The 23,531-nt window shown below is 35.0% G+C and overlaps 1 protein-coding gene across 3 annotated transcripts in view; it reads left to right on the top strand.

Moving 5' to 3' along the window:
- The window catches only part of mGluR (metabotropic Glutamate Receptor), a 78,651-nt gene that overhangs the window by 30,017 nt on the left and 25,103 nt on the right, over positions 1-23,531 (top strand). For 2 of the 3 annotated variants that reach the window (XM_066391187.1, XM_066391184.1), the window contains exons 2-3: positions 10,611-10,681; positions 17,344-18,227. In XM_066391187.1, the coding sequence (XP_066247284.1) occupies positions 17,383-18,227 (845 nt within the window). In that variant the 5' untranslated portion in view covers positions 10,611-10,681; positions 17,344-17,382. The remainder of the gene's footprint in view (positions 1-10,610; positions 10,682-17,343; positions 18,228-23,531) is intronic. The other variant, XM_066391185.1, reaches the window with a different exon arrangement.

The following is a 23,531-nucleotide window of genomic DNA, read 5'->3' as shown; positions in this document are numbered from 1 at the left end:
CTCACACTGAAGATGAAACATTAAAACTCATGGAATGTTTCGTACGAATGAATTTCATAAATTAAAGTTACTTCCTGTCCCAGAATTTCTGTTAATGGAATATCATGTCATAACATGCCGAGATCTGCATAGTCCTGCAGATACTACGAGTAGAATAAACTTCCAAAGCAAATAAAATTGCTCGTTTTTTATTTCAAATTTTCCATATTTTTTCAGTTATGAGGAATGGCTATCATGCCCTTCATTCGATGATTCAATGTGTCGATAACATGGACTAGAAAGTTCCAGACTTCCTGCACAACTGATGCTAAAACCAGGAATCAACAAACTCAATCGAGTCCAATCAGTTGAATGTGAACGCTAATTGTGACAAATGAAGTTAATGATGCCTCGAAGCCACTAATTAATCACATATTTGGTGCTTCGACATTATTAATCAAAATTGGAGAAGTTTTCAGGTAACAAACTCTCACGAACAGGCAGCGTAGGCCTCATGCTTTATTAATAGTCTCTTGTTGTGAATTTGACTGAACAAAATAAGTTAATAATTAAGCTTGAGGTTCGAAAACTGAAGGCTTAGGGATTTTCTGGGAGGAATTAATCGAAATCAGCGCATTTGCAACGTTCCAGTAAACGGGAATCAAAATTTACCCAACATGTTATTTCCGACGTCGTCCAATTTAAGTAATTAATACGCTTTTCAGAGGCTTTGATTAAGCAGGCAGGTCGTAATTGGCAACGCTTGCTAATAGTCTTCCGTTTCATAGTTGTCACTTCCTTATCTCCATAATTGCAGAAAAATGCCAAAAAATAGAGTAGGGGTTGAAATTTAAAAAAAGTGTTCAATCAACTCACTAAATGGAAATTTACTCCCTGGGCGACGTTTTAATCAATGGCCTGGTGCTTTTCCACATTCTTGCTATGCCTACATACTTTGTTGTTAAGGGTTTGAAAGGCCGAGGAACAAAAGGGACTATTGGAATTTAAATGAAATTTAAATTCAGCTTCCAGATAAGCAAAAGCTCACCGAGACTTTCTTACATACGTTCCTGAACTATACTGCTCTAACGAATGGGATAGCGTAATTTGGTGGCAATCCAAAAGAGTTTTGACAAAATATTCAATTTTGAGTTCCATCCCGCTTTGGCCGTATTTTATTTCAGGTCATAACAAGGCTATAAATAACCCTAGGGGAAACATTTGCCCAAAGTTATTGCATAATGCAATTTAAATGCGATTATAAGTTGGGCCCTTTGAGTTTATTAAGTTTCGTTGGAACAGTTCTAGGCCCAAGAAAAAAATAGGGACAAATGCGTTTAGATACTTGTTTGAACCTCTTTCCTCTCATATTTACATTCCGCAGCAAAAAGGGGAAATGGCATCCAAAGAGTTGTGACAAAATGCGTAATTTCCTCGCATTCGCGCCTCCATATTTCACACCGCACTAAGAACGCCATAAATAACTGAGAGAGGAACATTTTGCTTTTGAAGATTTAAAAATTTGTCAACGCAAAGGTTTTCAAAATCTGTTTAATTCCACAAATTAAATCTTAATATGTCAGTTACACTCTACCAACAGGAACGGGGAAATTGCCAGTTTAGGGAAAGAAATTATTATCACCACCCCCGGGACTGGATTTTAATGCCTGGTAACACTTGGAGGGTGCTGTAATTCAGAAAATAAATTCTAGATAGCCGGAGGTTTATGGTTTAACCATTTGGGTCTAATTGTTTTTTTTTTTTGGTAACATTGCATGACCAATTGGGCTAAATGTAGGGAAATATTTAATAAATAAATCCTACAACAATAACTTGTAGGACAGAAAATTCAAACACGTGCATTAGGTGTATTGTCAGATACCTAAAATACAACATAAACTAAATCGTTCCTTGCTAATAAATTGCACAAGGAAACAAATTAATCTCCAACGATGGCCAAATGGCGTGAATACCTGTAGCAATTGAATTCAACACCATAATGGACCCTCTAAGCTTTCCAATTACATCTAATGATGTTGGTATTATAAATACGCGTGTCGAGCATTTGGCATTGAATATTATTAAAGAGCAGTACTACCAGTTAATGAATGATAATTCAATTATTGTCTATGTGTGCCTATATCCACAAATGAGCATTTAAGCCTGAAAATTTCTTATTTTCCATTTAAATAGGGAATAGAATCCCGTTATCTCGGACGTTACACTAACCCAGAAAATCCCAGAGTTTGAATCCGAGGATTGTCGGAATTAGTAAAAATGAAACGTTTTTCCTCAAATTTGGTCGACGTGATTCATAATATTTTTGAACTGAAATCTTAGAAGTTTAGTGCGAATCAACATAAATCTAGGAAAAGTTAGAAGCACGTCCACGAAAGGAATAGAGCATTCAAGTAAAAATGGAAAGCAAATGCTGAACAATCCGTAGTGAGAACAAGATTTTGGTTTGCTCTATTTTTCCTCCAATCCTTTTCAGGCCACACCCGTATGTGGGTACGTCTTCGGCCATCCGCATGATGCGTGGATGTGTGTAGCTTCTTTCTACTCACACAGGCCTGATGAAGCCAACAAGTAGAAATGTGTCGCCGAGGTGTCCAACATCCTCTCGCCATTTCTACTTAAACGCACTATTCCTTTCACTGACTTACTGCAATTTTTTTTCGACATTTACATAATATTATAGATAACGAACGCGTATTTTTTCAAGATAAATCAAATTTTGTATTTTGTCTAGTGCCTTTTCTTACCTTAAATGTACTATACAAGCATTTATTCAACATAATCTGGCACTCTAAAATAAAAAATTAAAAGAATTACTTAATGCAAGTTGAAGACCTATTTTAACACCACATTTTCTTATTAAAAATGTAGACAAAACTACAATATAGAAATTGACTCTCACAGTTCAAGAACGTATTATATATAATCTTGTGGATATATGAATCAAAGAATACTTAATATGGCACATTAATATTCTATTCAAGCGTTCACTTGTTATCGTGTAAGGCTGAAACAGTGGTTTAGAGTAAATATTTCAAAGACAGGAAAATTTACAATGGACTTTCTTCAGTCACCATCGGACAACACTCAATCACACGACAAAAAGTAAATTTCAAGCCACGATAAAATGACATTGAAATTTAAACGTGTAAAAAAATACAAGTGCGGCAAATAGACACAGACTAATTTGGGTGTGTGAAAAATTACCTCTTAGGTAAATGAAATACAATAGATTAATTTAGATGCACTGCATGTTATTTCGACACATATGCTATTTGGATGTAAATCTGTCAAAATGACAATCTGTCAAAATGACAATCTATCAAAATGTCAATTCGACTATATTCAGAAACTTCAGTTTTCAAACGTGTGTGATTATTATATGCCCTGTGGAGTCACGGAAGAACGCAGCTAGAAAAAGCATTCTATTGCCTTAAGCGTTTATTTGTCTCATACATCATTTTTTCACCCGTTCAAATATCCGCGTCCAATTTGTCGCACGTCCAAATTTACGTGTCCTTTTGTTATAGATTCACAACAATCAAGTTTAATATACTAACGAACCACGAATGACTGATGCAGTCATCGGGAACCGGGACATGTAGGGTCAGTCAAGTGGGGGGGGGATTTCTTTCAACAAAGCCAAACTGGCTACAGTCAGCTAAAAATGCCCCTAAGGGTCCAATCACAGAGCTTCGCGAGCGAATTAATATAATTACCACTAAATACATAGAAATAAAATCGTGTTAAACATGTAAATACCTATACTTCACGTACGCACAAAATAACCAAGGAAAATAATTTACCAATTCAAATAGCCACAGCAAGCTAATTTGAATTCATTTTGTATTACTTTTGGACACAGCTGCTGTAGCAGGTAACTATGAAGGCGAAGCACACTAGAGAAAATTGAAACAAAAAAATTAAATTATTAAAAAATGAAAGCATGATTTTTTATTTATCATCGGTCGCATAATGATTTTTGGATCGAACTTTAATTTTCTCCTTATTGTTATAATAATAAAGGCAAAACCTAAAACAGTTTTTTATACATATGCTTTTTGGATTTTTTACTCTACCTATATTCAGTTAAATTCCAAATTCAGTTGAAACTGAATTTTGACGAATTTTCGTACTGTATTTTACTTTTAAAAATAAACTTAATTTTTTTAACCTGGGTCTAAATGGTTTAGTTCGCTTCAATTTTGTTTTCTCTGTTAAAATGTTATTTCACTCCACGCCTACGTCAAAATTTAAAATGTTTCACTTCAACAACAAGATTATTCTGTGTTCAGACTATGATGACGACCCTGGCAGCTTTTTTCAAAAATTTTTAAATTTAATTTTTTAAAGTAATTACCATACACGGTATTTAAATTACTTCTGACGAATTTATTGTTAAATACGGGAAAAGACTTTAAATATAAAGTTGAAGGATTACTCTGAAATCGTCAAAAAATATTATTGGATAAAGTGAAAAAACATCGCAAAGTTGGCAAAAATGTTGATAAATTTCTAATGAAACTTGTTGGAATATTTTTTCTGATTCTGAAAATATATATTTTCAGAATATATATATATTGTATAAAGTGTCAGCATTCATTTTAGTTCAACCTTTTATACACGATTATGATAAATCTAATTCAGTTTTTTTACCGATTAACTGATTAGGTGTTTCCCAATTATTTATAATTACAAATCGTGATTTATAAAAGATCCATCAAATTGTAAAAAAGTATATAAATCTGCAAATTACCAACTCCTCACTTTTTTCTAATTGCGCGATATATCGTTACTTCATTCAACGACATTTTCTAGCAAATTGTGAGTAGTTCTACAACTTTTATAATTCAAAGTTTTTTCTGGCTCTAATAATTAACTCAGCAGAAGCAGTAAATAAAAGGGGGGCATTCTATGGTTAATAAATTTAGGCCTAATTTTTATGACGAGTTTCACATTGTGTTCTCTCCTTAAAAACCTTTATTTTTATAAGTTGGAGGCTTAAATGTTTAATCTCTCCTAATTTTTTTAATTCTAGCTCCCGGTGTTTTCCAGACATTCAGCTTAAATTTTCTGTACACTTAATACCTTTTTAATCTCTTTGAGGGGAAGATTCCATCTTATACTAATGATTTATTATTGCCTGCATATTTTTATGTTTCGAATTAGTTTAAATTGTATAAAATTCAAATTAAATGTTACTGCATTAAAACTGTGTTTTATTTTCTTTTTTATGTACAGGGTGTAACATAAGTAGGGGTTTTCCTTTTAACACGACATAGACCTCAAAAAACTAAGCATTAATTTTATATAATATTTTTTCGAAATCTCAAAAACAACCGAAATATGCGTCTATGAAAGTTTTAACAAGTGCCATATCTTTAGCTACTACTTACCCCGGGACTGGCTACAAATTCACGAGCAGCATGAGTAAATTGCATAAAAACCATAAACATTAAGTGTTTTTTGCGTTTTTACAATAGCTGATAATTTTTTATGAGACATTTTATTTCCTTTATATTGAACTTACTATTTTATGCAGGAATGGATTTAAATTTTATACAAAAATTTATTAAAACTCATCTGCGCATTTTAGTTTTTTTTGTGAAATTTCCAAAAAATGTTGTATAAAAATATTGCTTAGTTTTTTGAGGTCTATGTCGTGCCAAAAGGAAAACCCCTACTTATATTACACCCTATATGTATAATAATCCTTCAAATTTTTGGTTACTATGTTTATATTCTAAATCTGTTTAGATTTAGAAATTTCCAACAAGATCAAGGGAGTTTGTCAGGTGGCCCAAGAACGGAGTTCTAATGGGCCCTCGGACCAGTTAGTTTTCCACGAATTTGAGGAACGTTCTGAAGCTCTGTATTGGGGATTATCAAATAAATTGGGAAAATATGTCTCAGAGATTCTACAGCGACTTCTGTGAATGATGTGATGGCTATTACACAGGGGGGATGCGGAAGATTCTTATTCGACAAGAAAAATTCCTTTTCTCAATTCAATGCCATATTTGCTTAATTGAAATGTGGACAAAATTACAATGAAGAAATTGACTTTCTGAATTCGAAAAAATATGTGATCTCACCGATATGTATGCGAACCCAAGGAAACGCAGTATGGTGCATTAATATTTAATTCGCGCATTTATGGTACTTTTTATTGCGTAGTCCATTAAGTGTACATTCAACATATTTCCTTCATTTACATTCTCCACATAATCAACTTTTGTTCATAGAACCACCTTAAATTAAGCAAATGAATCGCCTATTGAATTTTCTTGAATTTCTTCACACACACTGTATGCACATTACGCTATGTCTTTTTATGTTTTTAATCGCCCTTTATTCCTGTATATATACATCAATCATAAACTTTCTTGTCTTGTGGTCGCCTTCTTCGTTATTTTACTTATCGAAATCAACGGCATCCCGGAATGCTTCGGAATTGTATTCCTTTATTTTAAGCTTTGTCAGATAATCTTTTCAAGTTTCTCTCGTCTTCCGTGACTATCCCTAATGAAAAACTTTGGAGTCCTTCATTTTTACTTTAATTAAAGAAACAGTAACTGTTTCTGGTTTTGCATGAGAAAATTTGCCTAACACGATGAAAGTTCGAGAAGTATTTTCCGGCCCGGACCTGCCAAGAATTCTCAAATATCCCTATTCGTATACATTAGACGTTCTGCTAACCTTCAGTAAGCCAGGTGCCCGAGAAGTCATCGATATAAAGAAAAAACAATATCCTACATATATTATAGGAAAATACATCAGTAGGGGACATTTCGTAGAAAAACTTATTTCCGATTTGTTTTATGAAAGCATCTTCCGGTGAATCGGGTGAATATGAGGAAAAGTCGACATTTCATCTCCGAGATTTCTAGGGGCTTGTAATCGCATATTGCCTGTGTGGAGATCGCCCTGCCCTTGGCGTTTTCCCCATTTAACCAGATATTTTGATAACAGCTTTGTGTGTTTTATGTTGGCAATAAGTCGGTCTCTATAGAAAAACAGATACAGTTCCAACGAAATCGTCTTGTTGTATTATAAGCAACATCGGGGTTGTTAAGGATCGAGAAAACAAGATGGAACATTTTTCAAACTTAAGATGATCGAACAATGAAAGGCACAGAAGATACATCTTTAGATATACATACTCGGAAGTTGAGGTGACAGACGCTAAAAGGAAAATTATTTGAAAATAAAGTAACGTTAGTATAGATATTCGTCAGTTTTTAGGTATCTGGTCATTAGTCATGTCGAACTAAGGGCTGATAATACAATTCAATTCAACGGAAGAAGGGAATGCTTCCTGCAGTAAATTTACACACAAAGCAAGGGATTTATAATGGCCCTGCATTAGTTATCAGAAATGGGATGTAGGATATTTTGGGAAATATCTGTTTTCCAGCCAACGTTTGAATTATTATTTATAATGCGAAGACAATATGGGACCACCCATTCGATCCAGCCATAGTTCCTTAGGACTTAGTCAATTATTAAAGTTTTTATTAATTCACCTAAAGTTAGACGGTATTATATTGATTGAATTGCAAACAAGATAAATTTGGGCAACAGGGTAAACATTGACAATTATTCTAAAAGTTCTGGAAAGTTTCGAAAGCTCATTAATTTAAAAAGTTTTAAATAAAACGTATCCCCTTTATAATGGTCGTATATATAAGAGTTTCGGGCAATGCTTTAGACCTTCATCTTTTAAAGTGCTTTATATAATTCCTCACCGACTTAAATCGACATTGTCAGGTTTGAAAAGTTAAATTAATCGATGAGAGAGGATATTTCTCTCCCATTCATGTAGTTTACAAATTATTAAAAAGGCAGTCCAAATAAATTCTTAAATACCCCCTTAACGCTAAGGATACATGTAGGAATTTACAGCTCGACTTAGCTTGCAAGTTTTTTAAAAATAAATCAAATTGAATTCAACTGAAGTTTAAATCAACTTAAAAAGTTTCATGATCAAGTGCTTGAAAAATCAAGGAATACCAATATATTGTTTAAGAAATAAAACTTAAAAAATTGTAGTCTTCGATTTCGTTAGTTATAACGTAAAATAAATTTTCTCTTCCTGGCCTAATTGCTCAAAATTTGAAGATCCCGGAAACCAAATTCGAAAAATCTAATTAGAGCTTCAAAATGTCATGGTTTTACCTCGTTTGAAGTCTGAAAAAAGCAGCTTTTCGAAACTTTGAACTGAAAACCAAATTTTGCGGTTTTAATGCGAGATGCAAAGCATTGGGTTCGTGACATAATTCGAAATTCGTTGTGTTCACTTTTCACGTAGTTTAAAAAGCTAATAACCTCAAAATTCTTCACCAGTAAAACAAAATTCACAGCTGTGAATTTCGGGATTAAAATGTCGAAACACTGCCACTCCTAAGTAAAAATTATAAATTTTGTGGTTTCATTTCGTGGCATAAACGGTTAGAAAAAAAGTAAACTATAATCGAGAGACCTAATTCAGTGGTTCCAATTCGATATACAAGAAATCGAAATTCCCTCAAAAACACCACTACAATTAAAGCCAGAACTGCAAATTTGTTGGTGATGGGTGCTGGTGTAAAATTGCTTAACATTATAAGGAAATAATAAAAACAGTTTCGAAAATAACGTAAAAATTTTAAATGTTTATTGAGGAAAAATTATTTTTGGTCAACCATCGTTAGTTCACAAGTAATTTGTGACGTTTTGGGCGGTTTTATCGAAAACCATACCCTGGCTAGCTTTGGCGAAACCCCATTCCTGCACTAGAGATGGCCAAGATTGGTCCAAAATTTTTAAGAAAAGAATTGTCCTTAAGAAATTTTCTTGAAAACTTCAAGAGGAAACTCGTCAGAAAAACTAACCTAAGGAATATTGAAGACTAGTGACTATGATTTAAGGAATCTTCAAAGAGAAGCCTTGGGCAGTCAAAACTGGACTCACGAATCGATCGTACCATTCGATTAACCTGAACTAACTTGAACTAATCTGAAGTAATCCGAAATTTTTGCGCCAAAAACAGTGAAAAATTTTAAAAGTATCAAGAGAAAATTCAGGAAAATGAAAATGAATTGGTCTGGCCTGAACTAACAGTCTCAATGATCTAAGTAAACACCCCTTTACATTTCCTACCAATCTTCTAAGGAAATGTTCCAAACAAACCCGGATTTTCTAAGTTAACGTATAAACATGCATAGACGAATGCATAAAACTGTTCTAGGTATAATATAACTCTTAAATGACGTTTTGTCCACATAAAACAGTGTGCTTTTTGAACCATCAAAGTAAACCTAATGATTGATGACTATTAGGCTATTATTTTACTGACCCAAAAATATTCGATCTTATATATGAGAAAGTAGGAGGTATACACAAAGGCTTTACGTTTCCCTCGTTCTCATGGTTTATTAAAGTGTTACCATTCTAAACATTTGCGCACATAATAATTGGAGGTTTGGCTTTAATTATTTGCCCTAACCCTTGAATAAGGATTAACAGAATTTTAACTTCGCCCTCAAAGGAAATTCGGTTTGACCTGGATCCGGCCAAAAGCCAATTACGAGAGTTTAGTGTCTTTTGATACCTTGAGGATAAAGATTACGCTCGCAATATTTCTTAATGCAAAGAGTCGGCATTGCCCTAGGCGAGGAAATGTAGAAGTTTCGCTGAAATTGCTGCAAATTGTGTTATGATAACATTGCGATTGCTTACATTCTCTCTTGGGATAGTCCTTATCTGCAAAATGCCAAAACAATGACAAAATTATGTGCGACTGGATTGTTGAAAAGGCTGTTGTTAAACAGCCATATAAGCAAACCCTGCTCTGCCTGATACTAGAAAATTGTTCACTCTTCCTAATGCAACATCATCATGGACTATCTTTATGTTTCTTCGCCGGCGTTATACAAAAAGTTCGATACTCGTCCTCAGACAAACCACGTCCACAAATACCTTTTGTCTGTTCCCTAAGACTCTCGGACAATAACTGATAAGACCTAGAGTTGACAGGCCTAGCCCGAACTAACCCGAAAGCCTTTGCCGCACACAAAGGAGAAATTTATGTTTAAAAGTTTATTTTTTATTTCTCTTTAACGAAATGAATAATAAGGTAAAACATGACACTTGGCAAAGAATTTCATTCCAATTTTAGCGAGATCATTCAGGTTTTCTGCATTAATTTTGGCGAATTGAAGGTATAGACAGCATTGCCGCCTGGAGGATTTTGTGCAAATAATGGAAATTCTAGAGGAAATCTATTTCGCTAATTAGTTCTAAGTAGAAAATTCATTTAACCAGAAGTATTCGCCGATCGAATTTGTTCGAGTGAAACAGTTTTAAATTCGACAAATATTTTGCCTAAAGAACTTCTGTCGAGTAGCGCTCCAAGGACTTTTCTTTGCTAGTTAAGTTCCATGTTAATGACTGATATATGGATTTTATTGCCATCTCGAGTTAATTGTCTCCTAGGGAGGCATATAATTAAGCTTAATTTTCAGTGTTTAATTAGCGTCACTAAGTTCGGTTTATTTCAGAGCCTGAAACGCTAATTATTGTTTTAAATTAGGAAATCCTCGTTTATAAATATGTTAACTGCGAGTATTCAGTTTTCAGGCAAATAGAAAATGACTCAGTCGAAGCCCGTTTGGTCCGCGAAACCCGTATCCGCTGATTTTCTGTGAGTACCGATGCTTCAAATATCCCTCTAGAATCTAGAATATTCTATAAGCAGCTCAAAGTCAGAACTATTACCGTACATTCTGCTGCCTTTTCTTATTTCAAGCATAAAAGATTTAAACTGCCCAACTTCCGAAACTGCTTCTCGAATGGTCGAAGTTTATTAATTCAGCCTCATTGAAGCACCTGTTCAACTTCAGAAAAACTTTCCAAAGATATCAAATACCATCAGAAGTTTTATGAGCATAAGGTGCTTTTGCGGAGTTTCAATCTATTTGCTTCAAGATATAAATGCGTGGTATACGCCGCTTGTCAATCCAAGTTTTCCATTTTGTTTTATAGGTGTTAGGGGAAGTTCGTATACACTTGCTCTGAACACAAGGAAAGTAAGGAAAATAGGTGGAAGTTGACGACATAAACTAAAGGTGACTGTTTTGAATGTATCATCTCTCGGTTTCTTTCCAAGTTTCAGGTAGCTCTGGTTAAGGCTACTTATTATCAACTTTTCGCTTTAAACGTGGAAACGGGAAAATGTCCCTATTTGATCTTGAGATATTTATTTCTCCCATTTGGAAAGTTGCTTTAAAACAAAAGTTTTTAACTGCATTTTCCAGACTTCAAAACCTCAGTCGAAGACTCCGGGTTCGACACAAGTACCAGATGGTCGGCCAAACTGAAAAAAAAACACCACAAAAATTTCAAACTTTTCTCGGAAATGTTCAAAGCAGAGGGGTACCATGCCATGTATATTCCCTCCAGAGGACCCCAAGTAAGGATAAACATCCTTGCTTTTGAGTCACCTCGTATTTGTTTGTTACATTTTGTATATTGATATTCGTAGAATTTTCTAAAATATTGCTCAAAAAATGATTCAGTATAAAATCAAATTTCGACTTTTTTAATCGAACACGCTGTATATTAATACTTTATTAGATCGGCTTTTTCACACCGATTTCAAAGATGTAGAATTTCCTGATGTTATCTCTAATCGCTTTTTGTCAAAATAATCACATGCGGCTCATAAAGATAGTATATGTATAGTGCATAGGAACTAAATACCTTAAAGTCACGTTTTTACCTGCTGAATTTAAGCGTGCTTACGTAGTAAGCACCCTTAAACCCTCAATGAGTACGCATCTCAACGCAAACGAAGATCAAACGAATATCGAATTGCGAATAATGGGATTCAAAGTTAGTTCGGTCGCAATTTATTGTTTACTTTTGAAAACAGGTTCAAAACGAATTAACACCTATTTTTAATTTTAATAAATTTAATCGGTCGACACTTCGTATGTCCTGTCCTCTTCTTTAATCTGGTATCCTGTATAATTAATGTCATCTGTACACGGTATTTCGAAATTATTACGCAATATTTAACGATATGCATATTTTACCTCAAAGTATACGACAAAACGTTCATATGAACATAGTATGTACATACATATGTCTGAAAACGCCTTGTTATCAAGATCGGATGATCATGGTAACTACAATTTTTGAAACATATATTTGGTGCGCAAGCATGACTTCACGTTCTTTATACCCCACGTACCACGGTCTTTATGGTTAATTCAGGTTAGTTCAGGTTAGCTCAAGTTAGTTCAGGTTAGTAGTCTTTACGGTTAAAAAATTGTATGAACTGGAAAAATTCATACTTAACATTGATTAAAAATCATTTCTATTGTTAAATACGACATTCTCCCATAGATTGGGTAGTTAACGGATTCCATCGTTAAAGAAATTTATTAGTTTTAAAGCAATCCATTCATCACGCCATTTTTGAAGTTCCTCGCGATTTTCGTAACGCTGGTCGGTCAGACCATGTGTCATTGACCGGAAGAGATGATAATCTGACGGAGCGATGTCTGGAGAGTACAGCGGGTGGGGTAAGACTTCCCTTTCGAAACCTTTCAGTGTGTCTTTTACCGATTGCGCGACATGCGGCCTTGCGGTGTCATGAAGCAGTCTCAACTTGTCATGCCGATTCGCCCATTCTGATCGTTCCACTGAAATTTCTTAGCGTAACTGCGTTAATTGTTGATAGCGATGGGCAACGATTGTTTCGCCTAGTCGCAAAAATTGGTGGTACAATATGCCGTATTGATCCCACCAGATGCGGAGAACTTTTTTGATATGAATATTGGGTTTTGCGATCGAAGTTGATGTGAGTCCTGGACTTACCCATGATTTCCTACGCTTTGGATTGTCAAAATACGCCCATTTTTCACCACCAGTCACAACACCATGAAAAAAAACTTTCTTCGATACCTCTCTAGCAGGATTTCAGATTTCCTTCTTCAACTTTTCTTGTTCCTTTCAGTCAATTCGTGAGACACTCATTTTCCTTCCTTGTGGATCTTCCCCATAGCATGCAAACGAAATAAAACAGCCTGTCGAGTGACGTTGAGAGAAGCCGCTAACTGTTCTTGCGTTTGAGCGTCGTCATCACCTAATAATGCTTGCAGTTCCTCATCCTCGAACTTTTTTGGCGGCTTTTCATGTTTCTTGTCGATGACGCCAAAATTTCCAGATTTGAATCGTTTAAACCGCCCTTGACAGGTTCTTAATGAAGGAGCATTGTTGTCACACGCATTGACGAGCATTTGATGAGCTTCGATGGCGCTATTATTGAGGTGGAAGATAAAAAGCTAAGCTTCCCGCAAATGTGCTTTTCCGGGCACAAAAGTAGACATTTTCAAAGTTTAAACTAAAAAATAAAAAAAGATGTAAAATATCACATATAAGTAGCTAACGTTTAAAACCCAGAACGCGATAGAAAATAATGCAATACGTAAAAGTTCATTTATTTAAATAACAAAATGAATTAAAAAATAAAGGCAGTGTGATACATTTAATAAATCAGAGATTTGGAATATTCGTAACATATTAGGTACTACCCAGAGAACACTTACCAATTATATTTTTTTGAGTTCTCCAATTTACAACTCCAAACCTTTCTCTAGTACACCACTGACTGTTTACTTTTTTCAATTTGATTCTTTGTTTCATTTTGATTTAGTTTCTTGCTTTTTCTTTGTATCTCGAATCGTTTTCAAGATATTTGTGCAATTATGAATAAAAACACTTATTTTGTGCTAAATTTCAATCCTAGTACTGGAAATCATCTATAAAAATGTAAATCATCTAATCCAGCTAGGTTCATATTTTCGTCTCTCCCCCTTCGAAATAAAATCAAGAGGGTCTTCATTTTTTCTTAATATTTCTTTTCGGTGAACGTATTTTTATGCATAAAACACTTCTTGACGTATCTCTAACTAAATTTATTTTTAATGTGTTCTTTGTAATGTAAAAATTACTAATAGGGAGTTAAAAATAAATGTGGGGGATAAACCCCCGGCCTTATCTTACAGTTGAAGAGCTCTTCCAAGTGCTTATGCAATAATTCCTCTATTCTGTAAGCTTCCATCAAGCGTGAAATTTTTTCGTCCGTTCATTCAAATTTCGACATTTTATATAACACCTCGGATCCCGTCAATCTCAAACAGCAAATCTTTTGCTATTTGCGGCCCTCAGTGCGAATGGCAGCGAAAACGAATCGAACACGAAACTTGAACGAATTCAGTATTGTTAAGCACACATAATTCGTTTAAGAAAAAACCGTTTGAGATAATTAGTACGTTTCCATGCAAATAAAAAAAGTTTTGAGCTTTGAATTTTGCCATCTAAACCAGTTTTTAATTCAATTTCAATTTCGTCATGCTTTGCGGTCGATTTGCGAATTTTCAGGCTCGTATCAAGATGACAGTAGCAGGAAATACTTCCAAATGAAAAAGGTTTTTGAAGCAGGAGGAATATCTCAGAATTTTAACTAAATTGACTTTTTTTTAACTAAAGATTATAAATCTACACTTGAAAAACTCGGAAATGAGTTATACATTTATATAAGAAAATATGTTTCTTCCAGTCCAATATTTTTCACCAATCACTGCACTTGTCATTTTATCTAATTACCAAATTTTGAGCATTAAGAGTAAGGAATCCAAGTAAAAAAGAATTTTTGATCCCTTGAGCATGAATAATTTGCAAATTTTAGTTTTAATCCTGAACCCCCAACTATAATTCGTAGAAAACATAATCTGTTCTGACAATATGGGATTTTAAAGACCAGAAGTAATTCACAGAGGAAAATCATTGTTTGTGATCTAATGATTCCGGATTATCACCGTTTTGTAGATCCCACCATATTTGAACTTTATTCCTTATTATCATCTATGGTGAACTTCACCTGAACTAAAATTGTGCAAATCAGGCTTAGAAATAAGTAGATATTAGTAGAGTAAGTAGATATTAGAGCCCGTAGTTTGAGTTTTTAGTTATAGTTAACAATTAAAATCATTTCTGACGCTCAGCAGTAATGGAAACGGAAAACTTTATATAGCCAAAATCAACAGTATTTAATTTTCGTTTTCCACAATGTTTTTTTGGGAAACTCGATCGCAAAGGAGACCGAGTTTCAAGAGCAGCCCCTATATCAAAGCGTCCCATAAAATTTTATAGACGAAATACCTTTTATCACTTAACAACAAGGCCCTAAACGTAGAGGAAGCAACTACCCCCCAAAAAGGGATAAGGGAAATGTACGCTACAATTTCTACACAGGAAAGATAGTAATGGGGCGCATGTTATTTACAACCGCCCTTCCCTTTGTTTAGTGGAAAAAACCGCTATCTCCAAGCAGTAAATTCCCTTAGTGTGGGGAGTAACTTCTCAATTATTGTCAACAACTTCTCTCTTTTTCCGCATTTAAGATAAGAACTAAAAGTGTCATTAGTTATAATACTAATTACATTATGTAAACCGACAAAAGCTCATTGTGTTTCTAAATTATTTATTAACTTCGGGGAGCATCTGTTTTGGTTTATTGCAAAAGTTGGCCTTATCTTGCAAAACTAATCACACCATGTTTTTCACTAAATTCAAATAACTCTCAAGCGAAGTTTGTCAGTTTGTAATCAGTCTCACGAGCGCATAAGCTAAAAGTAATTTTCTTTCTCAAGAAACAATTTATCACCATACTATCTTTCTATACAGTATCTAGCTCATATCGACCGCTAATTGTATTAAGCTATTCGATAATTTGGAAAGACAACAGTGGATTGACCTAAAAAAATCCTCTTCCTTCCGAGGCTGAAAGCTCAATTTTTTCAAATGAGCGACACTGAGAATTAATATACACTCATCGGCAAAAGTCTTGCACCTCCCCAATATTTGCATTTTCATGCATTTAAAAAATATATTGGGCAGAGGTAATGACTCAGCACGGATGACTATCAACAAAAACCAAAGAAGCAAATAAACAAAAACAATTTTTTTTAAACTACTTCAAAAAATGGTGCATTGTTGAAATAATATGGGGGTGCAAGACTTTTGCCGATGAGTGTATTTTCGGTTCATACGCAAATGGAGGAGCAGTATATCAATTCATTACAATGATCTAAAAATAAAAAAATATCAACACTGAGAGATCAATTAACCATCACTGCAAACGCTCTATGGAAATAAACCTGAACTGTATTAAAAACATAAAATTGTTATCATTACATTTTCCGTCTGTAAATTAACAATTTACCAATTATTATACGGGGTGGCTCATTTAAAGCAAATCAAGATTTCACTCCCTTTATGAGGAATACATGCGCGTTTTCATAGAGATATTAAAAACCGGTAGAGATCAATATAGCAAAACACGAGCTCCTTTAAAAACGCATGCACAGGAAATATAATAATGTACAGGGCGGTTTGTTGGAAAAAGATTAAGTTTTCACATTCTAAATAAAGAGAAATAGCCCTTTTATCAGTCACTTTAGGCGTGTCTCCGCAAACATCGAATATCCCGAAAATCAGTGGAGAACAGTATAGACGAACGTTATGTTTTCTAGCCATACCTATGACTAAAGCCACATTTTATTCTTATAAAGAGAAATTGAGATGGTAATGAACATAAAAGTTATGTAGCAGGCAAGCCTCAAGTATCTTAAATCAGAATTAAAACTGAATTTTCTCGAAACGACCCTGTATATTCTGCATTTCTGCGTCATTAAATAATCAATTTTCTCCTGACTCAGCTGGTTCTCGAGTTATCTGAGTAATTATCGAGAATAACTTGGAGTGATTAAAAACAACATTCTTCCTTACCTAGTTAACTATGCGTGAAAGTTGCGGATAATTTCTGAAAAACCTTTGTAAGTTTGTCCAATCACAACGTCCATGTGATCGTGGAAATGAGAGGGCTGAAAGGCAGCAAAGCAATGCTTTGACTTTCTCCATAAGCCGAACACGTATTTACTAAAAGCGCATTGGAGAAAATACGTTCCATGGAAAGTCACGTGAGAAATTCAAAAACTTCCCATAAAGAACTAACCTGAATCAAAAAGACCATTAGTTATAGCACTAATCACATAATATAAACCGACAAAATTGCTTAGAATTACTGAATGCTGCTCGTCAAAAAAGACCATTGTGCTTCTGAATTATTTATTAACTTCGCGGAGCATCCGTTTCGGTTTATTGGGAAAGTTGGCCTTATCTTGCAAAACTAATCGCACCATGTTTTTCACTAAATTGAAGTAACTATCAAGCAGAGTTTGCTAGTTTGTAATCAGTCTTACCAGCGCATAATCTAAAGGTAATTTTCTTTTTCAGTGTGAAGGCAGTTTAAAAAGTACCAGAAGTCAGCTGGGGATGTTATTAGCGTTCCTGATAGTACCTCTTATTCCTTTTCTGTTCGCCCAGCAGGAAATAGCCCAGTCACAAGTCGAATCCTTTCAAGCATCTAGTACCATTCCTGGAGACATAATCCTGGGAGGGCTGTTTCCAGTTCACGAGAGAGGGGAGAAAACACCATGTGGACACAAAGTGTACCATCGAGGTGTACAGAGGTTGGAAGCTATGCTGTTTGCCATCGACAGAATCAACGCGGACTCAAGCATACTTCCAAACATCACCATAGGTGCTCATATTGTAGACACTTGTTCTCGAGAAACTTACGCACTAAATCAATCCTTAGCATTCGTTAGAGCATCGGCGTTGAACAATATAGACACTTCCAATTACGAGTGCCAAGATCATTCAATTCCGCGCCCAAAGATAAATTTTTCGGGTACTACGTTCGGTGTGGTCGGTGGTAGTTACAGTTCGGTTTCTCTACAAGTCGCCAACCTCTTGGGACTATTCCGGATACCTCAAATATCTCCTGCATCCACTGCCAAAGCTCTAAGTGATAAAAGCCGATTTAAGTACTTCGCTCGTACAGTACCTCCCGACACGTTCCAATCTAGTGCGTTAGTTGATATCGTGAAGAGTATCAATTGGTCCTACGTATCCACAGTTTACTCCGAAGGCTCTTATGGCGAATACGGAATTGAGGTGTTTCATAGAGAAGCCGAGGATCGTAACGTGTGCATAGCTACAGCTGAAAAAATTCCCAGCAACGCCGATGAGAAGGAATTCGATAATATTATCACTAAACTCAAGAAGAAAGGCAACGCGAGGGGTGTCATTTTGTTCACAAGGGCTGAAGATGCTCGGTAAGTGTTATGTTACTTTTAAGTTCGGGTTGAATCTAATATACGAGAAAAGTTTTATACGAGTTTCAAAAGTTCGAAATCTCAGATAGAGGCTCTATCCATAAAAGTGTAGCTTTTGTAAACCTTAACATCTGTCAGTGCTAATAACGAACTTAAATCGCCTTCAAAATAACTTTAAATTGGAATAAAGCTGAGCTCACTGAAATGGTTAAGTAATACAATGGTAATCCGCCTTTAGTTGTGTCACGTAATTACCTAATGAAAATTGCATTGGGCCAATCCATACAAAACCCCCCGAGCATCAATTTAGGGAAAACTAAAAAGTGAAATTCTTTATTGCCATAAAGGGACGGGCTAAACTGACGCGGAAAGCGAAACAATTGTATTCCATTTAATATTCAGTTTGAGTAATAACGGCGGCTTTAACAAAATGCGGCATGAACTTACCTGAACCCTCATCGACACAATGTTTTAAATGAAAATTTTGTCCTTTAATACGCAATGAGAATCAGTTAGATCCCATATTGAACGAGTTTTCCCTTGAGGGTATCTTCATTGCCTTTTTTCCAGCGTCCATGCTTCAATAGCCGACACCCCCAAATCGACTCCCTCTAAAATTATTTATGGGTCGAACTCTTTTCAAAATGGATTAGAACTCAATTGGTAATATTTAATACGAAATAATTATACATGATATTTCGTTTGAAAATCGATATATGTGAATTAAAACATACAATTTATGAGAATTAGTCATTCATTAACGTTATATTGGAAAGAGGAGATTTTAATGAGCTACTGATTGAACTTGACTGAATTTATTAGGAAAGAAGATTTACTGTAATCAGCGTTTGGAAAAATTAATCTCCCACTAAAAGTATCATATTTTGCAGAAAGTTCTTCAATAACCCTCAATTTAGCTGCACTGAATATTGAATTTATTATTCCAAACAATACTTACACGTGTTTGCTTAATCAAAATCGAGTGTTAACAGGTCACTGGCCACATAATCTGCATGAGAGAATCTTGATTCACTGATCCCCTTCCCTATCATCCACAGGCTTCCCTGATTAAACACTAAACTCCCCAAAATAAATTCCATGATGGATTCAGCTGGCAACTACAATAATTATTGCGGATACCTTGTCATCAATAATAGGAACATTTGCACATACCAATCGAACAATATAATTTGACCATTTCATTAGTTTCGGTACAGTAAGGTTCAAACGTTTAAGTAAGCAAATGGGTTAAGGCCGGATTGTTTAACCAACACGACCTGCAGTTCGAGTTCCAGATTTGAAGATATACAATTAGGCCCGAGTGAGAACAGTAACGTCCAACAGAAGTTGAGGGTCTCTGGCGAGCCCTTAATTAACCTACGGGTGGATCTATAGAATGTCTATCTGTTTTGCTTGTTAGAAAAAGCTACAGACAAGGGGCAGTTCCCAATAATTCATAAAGCGTAAACTCGATTTTTTCGTATAAACGGCCCTGTATATTATAATTTGCCTGCTTGTTGGTCTTTGATAGAGCAATTTATCAATGTATTATTCTGCACGGATCTCTGATGGGTTTTGGGATATTTCAGGATCTGTGAAGAAACACCCGAATTGACTAGCAAATTTCCCTTGATTCCGATATCGGAGACTCGAGTTTTTTTTATTAACGATCGACCCTGTACATTATTATACGTTATCTGTTTATACATTTCAAGAGGATAACTTAGTTATCTATCTATCCTATATCGATCTCTATCTGTTTTTCAACTATTCGAAGATTTATAGGGAAATGCCTCCATTTGCTTCAAACGAGTTATGCTTGATTCTGAGAACTCAATATTTTTTAAATAACCACCGTGTATATTATATATGATATATATTTGTACATATCTAGAGTAAGAATTTATCACTATATTATCCCTCTATTCAGTATCTATCTTATATCGATCTCTACATGTTTTTGAGATAACGGATAATTTAGAGAGACGAAATTGGCTTAAAACAAAATCCTTTTTATTTAGAGGCTTTAAACTCAATTTGTTCGAATAATCCACCCTGAATATTATGTTTTCAATTTATATGTATATAAAGAAGCAATCTATCAGTTCATTATCATGAACCAGAAAGAGAGAATACCTGCACCGATAGATGAATTATCCACTCCTGCACATTTCAAGATATTCGATGGAGACGAGCCTGAAGTAACTTAAAAACGTGAAATTCACCTTCTTTGCGAGGAGAAATTTATTTTAAAAATACATCCGGCTTGTTTCCATGTACCCTTAAACATATCAAAAACCAGTAGAGATCGATACAGCGAAACACATGTTCCCTTTAGGAACATACACACAGGAATCATAATAATTTATTAGGTAGTTTGTTTGAAAAGCTCGCGTTTTCACCCTCTAAATAAAAAAATAACCCTTTTTCCAGTCACCTTACGCTTGTTTCCGCAAATCTCGAATATCTCAAAAATCCGTAGATTGATACATAAAAATATCATATTTTCCAAGCCTAGCTATGGCTCAACGAAACTTTTAGTTATTTTAAGGGTAAGAAGGATTATGAATATAAAGATTATATAGGAGACACGCCTGAAGTGATTTCAACCAGGTTGGAAACTCGATTTTTTTAAACAACCTCCCCTCTATATGTAAAATTTCTATGTCCCTAAATCAACAATTTTCCAACGTATTATCCCATGTTTACCCTAGATGCTTTTCGAGCTACCCGAGTAATTGTCCAGACTAACTCGGGCTGATAAGGAACAAGAATCCTCCATAACCGATCGACTACGTATTAAAGTTGTGGATAATATAGTATGATAGATAATTCGTGGAAAATCTCTGTAAAGCTTGCCCAATCACAACATCCATGTAATCATGGAAATAAGAAGGCTGAAAGGCAACAAAGCAAAGCTTCGGCTCTCTGCTTAAACTGAACACGTATTTACAGAAAGTAATTTTACGATTCTCTTAAATCCGCTTATTGGAGAGAATACACGGAAACCCCATGAAAAGTCACGTGAGAAATCCAAAAACTTCCCACAAAGCCAAGCTTTGTGGATGGTAATATAATTTCGAGCATATCCGTCGACAGGTTCCCATCCAATTTAGGTGTTTTGAGTATTTCATTTCTTCTCTGTCAGTGTCAAATTACTTTTATAATAAAAAGATATAAATCAAAACGGGTCGTCGAAACATAAATCTTGGGTGCTAACAAGATAAGTGGCTTGGCTGAACAAGCCTTGAACATTTTCGACCATTAATTATCCCAAGAAATTGGTCCGGCTTGATTAAATACAAAGTTTTGTGTGTGTGGTGATTTTTCGAAGAAGGGAAGTTTCATTTATTTGTTCATTAATCAGGTCAAGTTGTAAATGAATATGAGCCTCCCTAATTTTACTATAAAGGGACGGACCTTTCAATTTACTTGGGAATACCACAGCAGAGGGATATAGAGCAGCACCACTCGAGCGTGGGAGCTTTGATGTTTTTCGGCCTAGATTTTCCATCAACTATGATGAACACCTGACAGTGCGTATCACGTAAACAGAGAATCAGGGCTGTGCATAGTACGATTAAAGGGATCGGGTTGAGAAAATGGTACTCTAAATTCCAACTTAGTGACTTGTTTCTCTAAAATTCAAGCATTTCAAAAATGAAAGCCATTTTGTTTCAGTATTGAAATAAACCTTTACGTATTATTATCTAATTATGATTCTATTTAATTAATTTTCTAGTCCTACCAACTATTCTAAAATGTATTAATTGTTTTTTTTATTACATACCCGAGAATATTTTCTCTAAAACGTCTGATTTTCTGTAATCACGGGTAAAATAAATACTGTAAATCCGGCTTTGTCGTAAGTTCGACAGCTCAAGATCCTATTAATACCCGAAATAAAAAGTGCAATGTTGGTGGAAATTTTAGGCGGAATAATTCTGCCGCGTATCTCTCCGCTGTGATAATAAAGGGTGACCGACAGGAACCTGACGGTTTTGAAATGAGCCATACACAGTTATATTTACAAAAAATTTAATTATAATTCATAACATGGTTTATTATTACGTGCCATTTAATCACGTGCAAAAAAATATGTCAGGAAGTAGTGTCCCTTCGCCTGAATACAGATTTCCAATCTTCGCACGAAATCAGCCATATATTATTGTCATATGATAAACACTTTCTTACGTCTCGAACTTCGCAGACAACTGAATTTGAAAAATGTTTTTTTCCGACAGGATGGTGCCTCCTCACACACTGCTCGTGTATGTATGCAATTGGTTCGAGGCATGTTCCCAGAAAAGTTGATTTCGTATTTCGATTACGTTCCATGGCCCCCGAGATCATCGGACTTAAGCGCATGTGACTTTCTTTTTTGGAGGTATTTGAAAGCACGTGTTTACTTTCATCAACACCGTACATTGCCAGAACTAAAGGAGGCCATCAGGGAAGAAGTCATTCAAATCAACACTGAAGTGATGGCTCGGGTAATGGCCGATTTCGTGCGAAGATTGGAAACCTGTATTCAGGCGGAGGGACACCACCTACCCGACATAATTTTTCACACGTGCTCAAATGGCATGTAATAATAGACCATTTTATGAATTATAATTAATTTTTTTGTAAAAATAACTATGTACGGCTCATTTCAAAACCGTCAGGTTCCCGTCGGTTACCCTTTACATACATCTGAATGATTTTTAATTAGTTCTAAAAATGGCATTGTGAGGAGTTATTTTGGAGCTATTAAAGACTCTTCCATTCTCTGCAATTAATCATTAAATGTAGCCCTTATTTATACTTTCCGTTCACAGAACGCAAAGTCGTAAATTTTCATTTAATGCTCTGTTCAACAATTAGGTTTTTGAAACATTTAGTTTAAAAGCGTTTTACGTGATATATTATCTGGTTTCCTTTACGTGTTTGTTTCAAAATGACTCCATAAGTTTATAAAAATTCAGTCAATCCTTCGCGGAATAAAGAATGGCTTTCTTTCGTTCCTCCTTTGATAAACCCGTCCCGGGATACGCTAATGTAAGGGTTATAATTTATATCGGGGTGTCGACCCTCGAAGAATCTATATGCCTCATCTTAGTTTATTTTTGTCAAAAGAAATATGAGAAATAACAAAAACACATTCCCGTCATTCAACCTAAAACGAATTTTCCGTACAATTTTACAATCAGTTTTGCTTGAGCAGCTCGAGGCACGTGCCAAGAACTTCTCTGCACACGAGGAAGTTTATTTGATGAATAAAAATAGACCTTTGAGATATTTCAGATATAATAAAGCTAAAGC

The sequence above is a fragment of the Euwallacea similis genome, chromosome 6 (genome assembly GCF_039881205.1).
Source record: "Euwallacea similis isolate ESF13 chromosome 6, ESF131.1, whole genome shotgun sequence".
In the NCBI taxonomy this organism is placed as follows: domain Eukaryota; kingdom Metazoa; phylum Arthropoda; class Insecta; order Coleoptera; family Curculionidae; genus Euwallacea; species Euwallacea similis.
The sequence above is the reverse complement of the archived record's forward strand: the minus strand, read 5'-3'. Positions and strand labels throughout refer to the sequence as shown.